Raw genomic sequence first — 13,794 nt, 5'->3', positions numbered from 1 at the left:
CACTGTATCACAATTCCAGTGGGTCAGAAGTTTACATACACTAACTTGACTGTGCCTTTGAACAGCGTGCAAAATTCCAGAAAATTATGTCATGGCTTTAGAAACTTCTGATAGGCTATTTGACATAATTTGAGTCAATTGGAGGTGTACCTGTGGATGTATTTCAAGGCCGACCTTCAAACTCAGCGCCTCTTTGCTTGACTTTATGAGAAAATCAAAAGAAGTCAGCCAAGACCTCAGAAAACAAATTGTAGACCTCCACAAGTCTGGTTCATCCTTGGGAGCAATTTCCAAATGCCTGAAGGTACCATGTTCATCTGTTATAAACACCATGGGACCACGCAGCCGTCATACCGCTCAGGAAGGAGACGTGTTCTGTCTCCTAGAGATGAACGTACTTTGGTGCGAAAAGTACAAATCAATCCTAGTACAAATAGAACTGTTTGGCCATAATGACCATCGTTATGTTTGGAGGAAAAACAGGGAGGCTTGCAAGCTGAAGAACACCATCCCAACCGTGAAGCACGGGGGTGACAGCATCATGTTGTGGGGGTGCTTTGCTGCAGGCGGGACTGGTGCACTTCACAAAATAGATGGCATCATGAGGACAGAAAATTATTTGGATATATTGAAGCAACATCTCAAGACATCAGTTAGGAAGGTAAAGCTTGGTCACAAATGGGTCTTCCAAATGGACAATGACCCCAAGCATACTTCCAAAGTTGTGGCAAAATAGCTGAAAGACAACAAAGTCAAGCTATTGGAGTGGCCATCACAAAACCCTGACCTCAATCCTATTGAAAAATTGTGGGCAGAACTGAAAAAGCGTGTGCGAGCAAGGAGGCCTACAAACCTGACTCAGTTACACCAGCTCTGTCAGGAGGAATGGGCCAAAATTCCCCCAACCTATTGTGGGAAGCTTGTGGAAGGCTACCCGACACGTTTCACCCAAGTTAAACAATTTAAAGGCAATGCTACCAAATACTAATTGAGTGTATGTAAACTTCTGACCCACTGGGAATATGATGAAAGAAATACAAGCTGGAATAAATCATTCGCTTTACTATTATTCTGACATTTCACATTCTTAAAATAAAGTGGTGACCCTAACTGACCTAAGACGGAATTTTTACTAGGATTAAATGTCAGGAATTGTGAGAAACTGAGTTTAAACGTATTTGGCTATGGTGTATGTAAACTTCCGACTTCAACTGTATATATTCATATTCTGGACTCTAACATTGCTCATCCTCATAATTATTCCTTTTTTATTTTGGGGATTTGTGCATATTGTATTGTTAGGTATTACTGCACTGTTGGTGTCACGACCGTTCGTAGAAACGGACCAAGGCGCAGCGTATGTTGAGTTCCACATAATTTAATAAAGAAGTGAAACTTTGCAAAGACAAAACAATAAACTAACAAACAACAAACCGTGACTACAACACTAACTCAAAACATAAACAATATCCCATAACCCACAGGTTGAAAAAATGCTACTTAAGTATGATCCCCAATTAGAGACAACTATAGCCAGCTGCCTCTAATTGGGAATCATACCAAAACCCCAACATAGAAAAAACAACCTAGAACCCCACATAGAAAATATAAACTAGACTAACCCCCCAGTCACGCCCTGACCTACTCCACCATAGAAAATAAAGGCTTTCTATGGTCAGGACGTGACAGTTGGAGCTAGAAACACAATCATTTTGCTGCACCTGCGATAACATCTGCGAAATATGTGTACGTGATCAATAACATTTGATTTATCTAATCAAGATGTGTTTTATTTTACATTAATGTTTTATAAATATTCACATTTTCGTGTAGATTTACCAAAAGTGACAATGAAATCCATTTTAATCCCACTTTGTAAAACAACAAAATGTCAAGGGGTGTGATTACATTTTGTAGGCACTGTATGTGTGATTTATTATGCAATCCCTATGCAACAACAAAGTAGCCTCAATGTGACTCAGCATTATATATGTGACAAAGCAAACTAACTCCAGCTCAACTAATGCTGAGTTGAGACGAATCCCACAGCCAGATCCCATACTCACATGACCAAAAAACAGGAAGGGCAGAAGAAATGTCAGCCCTTGCCACATCCAGGACTGAAATCCTTCTAAAAGATAGATGGACACAGTGTAGACGTAAACACATGTACCTCAAATGTATCTGTAACTATGTAGCTATAACATGGAGGGTCATTGTAGTTATTACATTGTGTCTCACCCACAGTCAGGTCCATGTTGTGTCTTTCTCCCAGGGTTCTTAGTCTGTACAGACAGCCGCTCTGATAGTAGTACTGCATACAGTGAACCATGCCTGTGATGTGACACACACACACACACACACACACACACACACACACACACACACACACACACACACACACACACACACACACACACACACACACACACACACACACACACACAAAGAAGTGGTTGCCATTTTTTTTAAACTAGACAATTACTTGTAATTGTTGTAACACTAATGTATTCCTTGTTTTTTAAGTACGAAAGCTTACTTTGATACAAAGAGAAGGCGAGGAATTGGTTCCTGAAATTCTGGTACAGGTATCCATCAGGCCTAAGAGACATCAGACAATGACTTTTAAATACAGTGTACTGTATTATATACTGTATACTGTTGAACTTCACCTCCTAACAGTTTAATACAGGATCATCTTTATATTGCTAATGCTCACCTACAAAGCACTCAATGGACTGGCGCCCACATACCTTACTGACCTCCTGCATCCCTACACTCCCACATGTTCACTGCGCTCCTCGGACACTGGCCTCCTCACCATCCTTCACACCACGCTCCGCTCCATGGGAGACCAGGCTTTTAGAGCTGTAGTTCCCCAACTCTGGAACTCCCTCGCCACGTCAGGACCCCACAATCCATACACCTATCCACACCTTCACACAGGCTTACCCAGATTCTCTGTTGTCTTAGTTTTTATCTTCTGTCCAGTTCACTTCCCTGGTTAGTCTGTCATCATGTTTAGTATTCTCCATGGTCAGCCTGTCCTCATGTTTAGTGCACTTTTATATACAGTGCCAGTCAAAAGTTTGGACACAACTATTCATTCAAGGGTTTTTCTTCATTTTTACTATTTTCTACATTGTAGAATAATAGTGAAGACGTCAAAACTATGAAATAACACATATGCAATCATGTAGTAGCCAAAAAAGTGACAAAACCTAATATATTTTATAATTGAGATTCTTCAAAGTAGCCACCCTTTGCCTTGATGACAGCTTTGCACACTGTCATCACTTTTTTGGCATTCTATCAACCAGCTTCCTGAGGTAGTCACCTGGAATGCATTTAATTTAACAGGTGTGCCTTGTTAAACGTTAATTTATGGAATTTCTTTCCTTCTTAAAGCGTTTGAGCCAATCAGTTGTGATGTGACAAGGTAGTGGTGGTATACTGATGATAACCCTATTTGGTAAAAGACCAAGTACATATTATGGCAAGAACAGCTCATATAAGCAAAGAGAAACGACAGTCCATCATTACTTTAAGACATGGTCAGTCAATTTTTTCAAGTGCAGTCGCAAAAACCATCAAGCGCTATGATGAAACTGGCTCTTATGAGGCCCGCCACAGGAAAGGAAGACCTAGACTTACCTCTGCTGCAGAGGACAAGTTCATTAGAGTTAACTGCACCTCAGATTGCAGCCCAGAGTTCAAGTAACAGAAACATCTCAACATCAACTGTTCAGAGGAGACTGCGTGAATCAGGCCTTCATGGTCGAATTACTGCAAATAAACCCCTACTAAAGTACACCAATAAGAAGAAGAGACTTGCTTGGGCCAAGAAACACGAGCAATGGACATTAGGCCGGTGGAAATCTGTCCTTTGGTCTGATGAGTCCAAATGTGAGATTTTTGGTTCTAACCGCCATGTCTTTGTGACACGCAGAGTAGGTGAATGGATGATCTCTGCATGTGTGGTTCCCACCCTGAAGCATGGAGGAGGAGGTGTGACGGTGCTTTGCTGGTGACACTGTCAGTGATTTATATAGAATTCAAGGCACACTTACCCAGCATGGCTACCACAGCATTCTGCAGCGATAAGCCGTCCCATCTGGTTTGCACTTAGTGGGACAATAATTTATTTTTCCACAGGACAATGACCCAACACACCTCCAGGGTGTGTAAGGGCTATTTGACCAAGAAGGATAGGGATGGAGTGCTGCATCAGATGACCTGGCCTCCACAATCACCCGACCTCAACCCAATTGAGATGGTTTGGAATGAGTTGGACTGCAGATTGAAGGAAAAGCAGCATATGTTCCATGTGAAGCTGGTTGAGAGAATGCTAAGAGTGTGCAAAGCTGTCATCAAGGCAAAGGGTGGCTACTTTGAAGTATCTAAAATCTAAAATCTATTTTGATTTGTTTAACACTTTTTTGTAATCTGTTACTCCCCAACCCTGCACTTTTTTGGTTACTACATGATTCCATATGTGTTATTTCATAGTTTTGATGCCTTCACTATTATTCTACAATGTAGAAAATAGTAAAAATAAAGAAAAACCCTTGAATGAGTAGGTGTGTCCAACCTTTTGACTGGTACTGTACTTACTTATGTAATATGTGATCTTATTGCTTTATTTCCTGCTGATTTTCTTGTGTATGTTAAGTGACTTTCGGGTGTTGTGAAAAGTGCGTACCCCTTTCCTGCAGTCAAATGACTAGATCGTCCTCTAGTGGCCTCATGGGTGGAATGTTAGTAATATTTTTCATAATTTCGTAATTAATAAACATTATTTAAATAAATTCGGTGTTTCTATATCAAATGGTTTTGTTACATTTCAATCTTCTGTGATGTATATAAAGTGTAATATTGGGATGCAAACTCAAACTGGAATACACTTCAACTCCATATCTGACATGGTACAGGTGTCTTCTTTTTTTAAGCCCATAGCCATGTGTGTGAGGTGTATACTTTTGTTTCAAAGTCGATTTGTTTAAGACTACCAAGAAACACTAAGTGTGACCCTGATTTAGCCCACTGCAGTAAATCAACTTAAAATATTGACAAGGAATAGAAACTGGATGCAAACCGGATTCTATTGTTTGCCATCTATCATACCCTTGCTTGAAATGGAAACTGCCTATGAAAAAACCTACAGTGTGGTTGGTGTGTGATCAACTATTGGCAACAAGCGCTTCCTGAGTTTGCTCACCATGTCAGCATGACTCCAGACAGAAAGGCTGAGACGTAATGGTGGAAAACCCACCAGCCTTTGATCCTGAAACAACAACCAAATACAACAAGAAAATAATCAGAATAGGCAAATATGAAGAGTGAGTACTTATATAAATGCATCATACTGTAGTAGTTACTATTTTATATATATATATATTTTTTTTTACTTCTCCCCAATTGGTAGTTACAGTCTTATCCCATCGCTGCAACTCCCGTACGGACTCGGGAGAGGTGAAGGTCGAGAGCCATAAGTCCTCCGAAACACGACCCTGCCAAACCACACTGCTTCTTGACACACTGCCCACTTATCCCGGAAGCCAGCCGTACCAATGTGTCAGAGGAAACACCTTACAACTGCCGTCCATGTCAGCGTGCATGCTCCCGGCCCGCAACAGGAGTCGCAAGAGCGTGATGGGACAAGGACATCCCGGCCGGCCAAACCCTCCCCTAACCCGGACGACGCTGGGCCAATTGTGCGCCGCCTCATGGGTCTCGAACCCGGGTCTGTAGTGACCGCTGGGCCACTTGGGAGGCAGTAGTTACTATTTTGCCAAAGTAATTTACGGTTGAGCAGTGTAAGAATGTATCTCTAGCCAGGGATTAGGTCTGAAGACTGACGGGCCTACCTGGACCCGTTGCTGATGAGGATGCTCTCCCGTACAGTGAGGGTGCAGTAGTACCACACCAGCAAGAAATTGAGGATTGCATCAACAAATCTAGACAGGGTACAGACACACAAACAAACATGCGCGCACACAAACACACAGAGAGAGATTCAGACACTAGACAGGGTTGAATGACTAATGATTGCTTATGGGTACCTTCATGTGTGTGCAAAGTATTACTGTTCTCAGATTTTTATATGAATAGATTTTAGATGGGTTTTAAAATGGGTTTTGTTGCAAATCGCTATATAGCTATTGTTAAGGTGAAATGGAATGTTTGTATCTTGTATATTTGACTGTGATATGTGGTTGTCTCACCCTAGCTATCTTAAGATAAATGCACTAACTGTAATTCGCTCATTTTGGATGAGAGCATCTGCTAAATGACTAAAATGTCAAATGTAAGTATTGATATTTTTTTTTACATTTAAAAAATATATATTGATGTCACAAATGTATCATTTGTATTTGTTCTTTATAAAAAAAATTGTTCTTTGTCACATTTGACTGTGTAAAGCCTAGCATCACTACTTATTTCTTAGAGCGTGAGGCAGATACAGTATATAGCGTTTTGCAACAAAACATGATTATTTGTCTTTTTGAATTGAAACCATCAAAATCCATCGATAGATTTCAAACAAATACATGTTTGTCATTGAACAACCCCATGTCATGACGTTGAAAAACACACCAATCTCTTTCATAGGTTCTTTAAACAATAAAAGCTAATTTACCAACAATTCTGAAAATGGATATACTGTACACTGTATAGTGTTGGAATAAAACTTTTCATTTGCTGTCAAGTCACAATTATGAAAATTTTGTGGGCTTATTCATAGCTATTCAAGCTTACCTGTAGCTCACAAAGAAATAACACATGAAGGCGAATAGGATCAGTATAACTGTGAGGTACAGCTTGAATTTCTCATATTCATCTTTGTAGGCAAATCTGAGGAGGAAGAAATATTTTTCTAATCATGCAAAGTCACTGTGTTGCCATCTGCTGAAGATGATTCATGATTTGTTAATTATCAGCTCCATCTGATGGGGACATTTGGAATAGAATGACAAATCGGTTTATGGGTCACTAGATAAGAAGTACAGTATGTTCACATTTCTAAGAGTTAGCAAATCCATTGAAGTGGAAGCAACTTACTTTGACTGTTTGCTCAGAAGAGTCACGCTTACATTGCCCAGAACAAGATTGAGATACAGCCTGCAGTTTGTGAGATATGAATGAGAATTGTTTTATTTAACTAGCCATTGAAATGTATAAATCCTCAGAATAGGAAAACAGCCAACAACTCTTTCACATGTCCCTCCCCTGAGACCTGTGAAATAACGTTTTTAATGTAGTGACACTCATACCCATTTTTCTTTGGAAGGAAAGCCTCCATTTCAAAGAAAGTGTTGGGTCTTGCCTTGATGTGCTCCTTGATTTCATCCAAGGTTTTTACATCCTCCTCTGTCAGTCTCTCCTTATTGCATCTGTTTACAAAGGATGGATAGCGGGCCTTGAAAAACAGTGTGTTAGGGTGCATGAAACCGTTTAGAGAAAGCGAGAAGGAGAGCAAAGGTGTGTGTGTGTGTGTGTGTGTGTGAGGGTGTGCATGCGCGTGCATTAACTTACTTCTTCATTAACTGAGACATGTCCTTCAGTCTACTCCGCTGGCGGGCGATAGACGAAGAGCAATTACTCTGCAGCTTGGAAACTTCATCTAGTTTCTGCAAGTATAGCCGGTGGCTCTCCTAGTAAAGAAATTTTAAATATCATCATATCAATATAGAAGATACTGACAATAATGTATAGCCTATTACATCTATTCTAATGCATCTTCCTTCTTGATGAACCACTGTGATTACTGTATGTAACACTACGTAACTGTGTAAGTAAGCGTTTCAAGGTAGTCTACACCCGTTGTATTCGGCGCATGTGACAAATAACATTTGATTTGTATTAGAATAGGATCTGAAATCTCACCTGAGTCTGATGATACTCTTTCTCTAGACTTTCCCACTCTTGCAGCGCAGCTGTCAAACTTGGAGGCATATTTTCGTACTTTTGTGTCCTCCTGGAATTTGGTGTCCTCTGGCTGGTAGAGAGGCCTACTGCTCAAAATCACAGGCAATGTCAATAGGGTCTTGCTGTTAAATCTACCAGAGAGCAGCTCGAGTCTACATGAACAAACTATGTTCCTGACCCTGTAATGTGAAACGTTTTCAGGGAGTGTGTATACGTGTCCACCGGCTGTTTATGGCAGGCAGTGAACTTTGACTTTGTTACAAATATGCTTGATTGACATGGACATTGTTCCCTCTTGCAATTATCTGTTTATCACATCTTTCATCACGTTCTCCCAATCCAACTTGTATTCTTTATTTATTACTTCTGCAACTAACACCCGTTTTGGACGACAGTCCTAGTGCAGTGTTGACTGTAGTATTATCTAAAATAAGGACGCACGACAACGAGGTTCTAGCTCCAGCATGTTTACTAACCTAACCTTCGCATGTCATACATAGGTACGGATACCCCCTCGGGACATCCTACTACATCTTCCCCTCTCCCATGAACAAGAACTCAACATGCATAACCACTGAAGCATAACTGAAATGCAATTTGGAAACCAGTATTATTCTCTAACATGCTACTTCACATCCTGAAACAGTATGAAAGCATTAAATCACACAGTATGAACATTAACTTAGGTACAGTCTCTTTTTGCTGGGTATGGTCCCCAACAGTATGTTTTCTCTTCACGTAACATAGTCTTTCGGCCACTCTGGTGGCTTCACATCCCTTTTTGGGCGCGCTTGTGGCTCTGTGAGCGTTCTCTCTCCTTCCCCCTCTTTTTGTGCATTTTCTGTGGCATCAGTCTGTGTGGCTGGTAGATCTGGAAGAGCTCTGAGGTGTGTTTTGTTCCTCCGTACCTCTTCTGAGCCTGTGTCCACCACATAGGAGCGTGGGGCATCCGCTTTCCTCCGCACTATTGCTGGTGTCTTTGAGTTTGTAATCCACACACGTTGACCTTCGGTCAGCTCTGGCCTCTCCGTAGCATGGTGTCTCCGATTAAAGTCTCCAGTTTGTGTTTGTTTCAGCCGTTTGTCCCTCTCAGCGAAGGGCTTCCTGTTAGGCCATCGGGGTTTAAGCTGAGCCGGCGAGACAGGCAATGGGGAACGCAGCCTCCTGCCCATCAGGAGCTCGGCAGGCGACGGCCCATGATGCAGTGGTATAACTCTGTAAGCTAACAGAGCCCTGTATGGATCCTTGTTCTTTTTCAGCAGTCCCTTGACTGTTTTCACAGCTATCTCTGCCTCACCATAACTCTGTGCATGGTAGGAGCTACTGGTCACATGTGTGAAGTCATATTCTGCGGCATAAACAGAAAAGGAGCTTGCAGAGAACTGGGGAGCGTTGTCTGTAACCAGGACCTCAGCGACCCCTTCCCTGGAAAAAAAATTGACTTTAATCCATTGATAACACGAGCTGATGTGGTTATGGGTGTCTTTGCTATTTCAATGCATCTTGAATAGTAATCTACCACTAGCAGATAAGTGTCATTTTTCCAATAGAACATATCTGCGCCTACCTTTTGCCATGGCCGTTTTGGCAGCTCCGTTGTCATCATTGGCTCCGGGTGACAAGGTTGACATTTTGTACAGACCTCACACTGGGCCACCAATTTGGCAATCTGAGTACTCAGATTTTGTAGTCACCTTCTATCCTTCCTAGACCAGAAAACACTTGTGGGAATTTCTTTTTGAAAACCTCACCTGGGTCCTCCAGTTCGCTCACTCTCTCAATGAGTTGCAATGCTTCAATTGCTGGCAGCCCCAGCAACGGTCTGGCCAGAGAGTCAATGACGAAGACAGGCTGGATGGCACTTTTGTCTTTACTCTCCAGTCTAATCACCAACTGCCCTACCACTGGTAAAAGGGCCATCTCCGGTATAGCTACACAGCCTAGTTGGGATAGCTGTCACTGCTGCCCCAGTGTCTAGTTTAAATGACACAACCTCCCCATTGAGTTTAATGTCTGAATGCCAGCCAGACTTGTTTTCCCTTACTTCTCCCAGAAAGATGCTGTCCTGCTGTACCTCCTCTGAGACCTCATGCATTTGCTTTAATCAACAGACAGCTGAAAAGTGTCCTCTCCTGTGACATTTCCTGCATTCTGCATCCTTTGCTGGGCAATCTTTCCAAATGTGTTAAGGGGATTTCCCACATTTGCGACAAACACTAGAACTAGTTACTGGTGCTGTCTGTGATTGTTTTCTCCACGTCTGTCTCTGTTCTGTGTTCCCCTCTGTTTTTAGCGTATGAAAATGCATTTATTTCCTCACTCTCTTCGCTCTGCAAGGAGTCTTTTTACTGTCTCACTCTGCCTAACCTGGTTTACAGCTTTGGACAAAGTAAGCTGGGAATCCAACTGTAACTTTTCAGAAAGTGATATATTTCTTATTCCCACTACAATCCGATCTCGGATCAGCTCTTCCCTGAGCGCGCCAAACGGACAATGTTCTGCTAGTTTGTGAACAGCTCTGATAAAACTGTCGGTGGTTTCACCCTGCTCCTGTTTGCGCATGTTAAACCTAGCTCTCTCAAATGTTGTCTCCCTACAAAATGCGTTTCAAAACAGTCTTTAACGGCACTGTAGTTAAGTTTCTCTTCCTCAGTCAACGTTGAAGCATTTAATATATCCTCGGCTTCATCACCCATAGAGTAGATCAGTGTATTAACTTGAAATGCCTAATTTTTCACGTTTAAGCCTGATGCTACCCTGTACCTTTCAAAGCGCCTGATCCTTTTTGGCCAGTTTTGAATGTCCATACAATCAAAATTCTCCGGGGGACTAATGCGAAATCCGTCAGCACTAGCCACTGGCCTGCCCGTGTTTGCGCCAGAGCCCGTTGAACTTGGAGTCGCAAACCCTGAAATCCCGCCAGCTTCTTCCTCTTGCAACATGTTGCTTAGCAGTAACTTAGTCCTTGCTCGTTAGCTAGCAAAATAATGAAATGCGCTGTTTTATCTCCAACAATGTGCCCTCCCTGCTTTGAAAAAGACTGAATGTGTGATTTACTTGGTACGTCCTTCACGTTTATGTGAATTTTAAAACCACTTCTGACACCATGTAGTATTATCTAAAATAAGGACGCACGACAACGAGGTTCTAGCTCCAGCATGTTTGCTAACCTAACCCTCGCATGTCATACATAGGTACGGATACCCCCAAGGGACACCCTACTACAGACTGCACATTATCAGGAGGATATATAATCATTCTTGTTTGCGTACCTTGTAACGTGCCAAAAAGCTATCAATATATAACTGTAAGGACATGCATATTTCAGTAGGCTATTATGTAATGAATAGTTAAGGAAGGTGCATATAGGTTATTTGGTGGATTTTATTTGAATTACTATATGTGATTAATAATTCTCTACATTAGTACAGGAAGGATTAAGGACATAAGAAAGGGCACTTTGGAATATTGAGATGGTCAGTAGGGGTTTGTATGAGTCACAGTGAGCAAGATGGCGGCGGAACAAGAAATGTTGCTTGAATCTGAAAGTGCGGAAAGTGAAGTTTGTGACAGTGAATGGAAAATGGTGAAATCAAAGAATGGAACAAAACAAACAAAAGTTATAGTGGAAGACACGGATTGGTCCAATAATGCATTTCTTGTTGGAGTGCGTTTTTTGGACAAGGAGGTTCATTTGGGAGATCAATTTGTACTATCGAGGACTGTGAAGAGAGCAGTGAGAAAGGTTGATTCAATCAAGGTGACTAGAAGAGATCTTGTTTTGGTTAATTGTGCAAATGAAGAACAGAAGAAGAGAGTACTGGTCTGGCAAAACTGCCCACGTTGGAAGTTACCTGCATCTTCGGGGTAGGGTATAACAAAGAAGTTATAGTATATCTGGAGTCTTGTATGATTTACAGTACCAGTCAAAATATATTTAACATTTGAGATTCTTCAAAGTAGCTTGGCATTCTCTCAACCAGCTTCACCTGGAATGCATTTCCAACAGATTTTAAGGAGTTCCAGTATATGCTGAGCACTTGTTGGCTGCTTTTCCTTCACACTGCGGTCCAACTAATCCCAAACCATCTCAATTGGGTTGAGGTCGGGTGATTGTGGAGGTCTAGTCAGCTGATGCAGCACTCCATCACTCTCCTTCTTGGTCAAATAGCCCTTACACAGCCTGGAGGTGTGTTGGGTCAATGTCCTGTTGAAAAACAAATTTTTATTTTATTTTAATTTTTATTTCACCTTTATTTAACCAGGTAGGCTAGTTGAGAACAAGTTCTCATTTGCAACTGCGACCTGGCCAAGATAAAGCATAGCAGTGTGAACAGACAACACAGAGTTACACATGGAGTAAACAATAAACAAGTCAATAACATGGTAGAAAAAAGAGAATCTATATACAATGTGTGAAAAAGGCATGAGGTAGGCAATAAAGCGAATAATTACAATTTAGCAGATTAACACTGGAGTGATAAATCATCAGATGATCATGTGCAAGAAGAGATACTGGTGTGCAAAAGAGCAGAAAAGTAAATAAATAAAAGCAGTATGGGGGGTGAGGTAGGTAAATTGGGTGGGTAGTTTACAGATGGACTATGTACAGCTGCAGCGATCGGTTAGCTGCTCGGATAGCAGATTTTTAAAGTTGTTGAGGGAGATAAAAGTCTCCAACTTCAGAGATTTTTGCAATTCGTTCCAGTCGCAGGCAGCGGAGAACTGGAAGGAAAGGCGTCCAAATGAGGTTTTGGCTTTAGGGATGATCAGTGAGATACACCTGCTGGAGCGCGTGTTGCGGGTGGGTGTAGCCATCGTGACCAGTGAACTGAGATAAGGCGGCACTTTACCTAGCATAGCCTTGTAGATGACCTGGAGCCAGTGGGTCTGACGACGAACATGTAGCGAGGGCCAGCCGACTAGGGCATACAGGTCGCAGTGGTGGGTCGTATAAGGTGCTTTAGTAACAAAACGAATGGCACTGTGATAAACTGCATCCAGTTTGCTGAGTAGAGTATTGGAAGCTATTTTGTAGATGACATCGCCGAAGTCGAGGATCGGTAGGATAGTCAGTTTTACTAGGGTAAGTTTGGCGGCGTGAGTGAAGGAGGCTTTGTTGCGGAATAGAAAGCCAATTCTTGCTTTGATTTTGGATTGGAGATGTTTGATATGAGTCTGGAAGGAGAGTTTGCAGTCTAGCCAGACACCTAGGTACTTATAGATGTCCACATATTCTAGGTCGGAACCGTCCAGGGTGGTGATGCTAGTCGGGCGTGCGGGTGCAGGCAGCGAACGGTTGAAAAGCATGCATTTGGTTTTACTAGCGTTTAAGAGCAGTTGGAGGCCACGGAAGGAGTGTTGTATGGCATTGAAGCTCGTTTGGAGGTTAGATAGCACAGTGTCCAAGGAAGGGCCGGAAGTATATAGAATGGTGTCGTCTGCGTAGAGGTGGATCAGGGAATCGCCCGCAGCAAGAGCAACATCATTGATGTATACAGAGAAAAGAGTCGGCCCGAGAATTGAACCCTGTGGTACCCCCATAGAGACTGCCAGAGGACCGGACAACATGCCCTCCGATTTGACACACTGAACTCTGTCTGCAAAGTAGTTGGTGAACCAGGCAAGGCAGTCATTAGAAAAACCGAGGCTACTGAGTCTGCCGATAAGAATATGGTGATTGACAGAGTCGAAAGCCTTGGCCAGGTCGATGAAGACGGCTGCACAGTAATGTCTTTTATCGATGGCGGTTATGATATCGTTTAGTACCTTGAGCGTGGCTGAGGTGCACCCATGACCGGCTCGGAAACCGGATTGCACAGCGGAGAAGGTACGGTGGGATTCGAGATGGTCAGTGATCTGTTT

At 42.2% G+C, this 13,794-nt stretch overlaps 1 protein-coding gene across 3 annotated transcripts in view; it reads right to left on the bottom strand.

Annotated features, from left to right (window-relative positions):
- The window catches only part of LOC139549183 (NADPH--cytochrome P450 reductase), a 66,759-nt gene extending 55,643 nt beyond the window's left edge, over nt 1-11,116 (bottom strand). The window contains exons 1-11 of one of the 3 annotated variants that reach the window (XR_011669843.1): nt 9,497-11,116; nt 7,888-9,354; nt 7,537-7,655; nt 7,275-7,394; nt 7,063-7,122; nt 6,760-6,855; nt 5,868-5,957; nt 5,219-5,284; nt 2,540-2,601; nt 2,242-2,334; nt 2,067-2,131 (exon numbers count right to left, since the gene is read on the bottom strand). Coding sequence is in view for 2 of the 3 variants with exons in the window: in XM_071359364.1 (XP_071215465.1) it covers nt 2,067-2,131; nt 2,242-2,334; nt 2,540-2,601; nt 5,219-5,284; nt 5,868-5,957; nt 6,760-6,855; nt 7,063-7,122; nt 7,275-7,394; nt 7,537-7,655; nt 7,888-7,956 (840 nt within the window). In the remaining variant the exon portion in view is untranslated. Of the gene's footprint in view, nt 1-2,066; nt 2,132-2,241; nt 2,335-2,539; nt 2,602-4,070; nt 4,130-5,218; nt 5,285-5,867; nt 5,958-6,759; nt 6,856-7,062; nt 7,123-7,274; nt 7,395-7,536; nt 7,656-7,887; nt 9,355-9,496 lie in introns of those variants that run through there. The other 2 variants (XM_071359364.1, XM_071359365.1) reach the window with 2 other exon arrangements.
- Nucleotides 11,117-13,794: the final 2,678 nt, after the last annotated feature.

Source organism: Salvelinus alpinus, chromosome 22 (genome assembly GCF_045679555.1).
Source record: "Salvelinus alpinus chromosome 22, SLU_Salpinus.1, whole genome shotgun sequence".
Lineage (NCBI taxonomy): Eukaryota > Metazoa > Chordata > Actinopteri > Salmoniformes > Salmonidae > Salvelinus > Salvelinus alpinus.
This window is presented reverse-complemented; position numbering and strand designations above follow the sequence as displayed.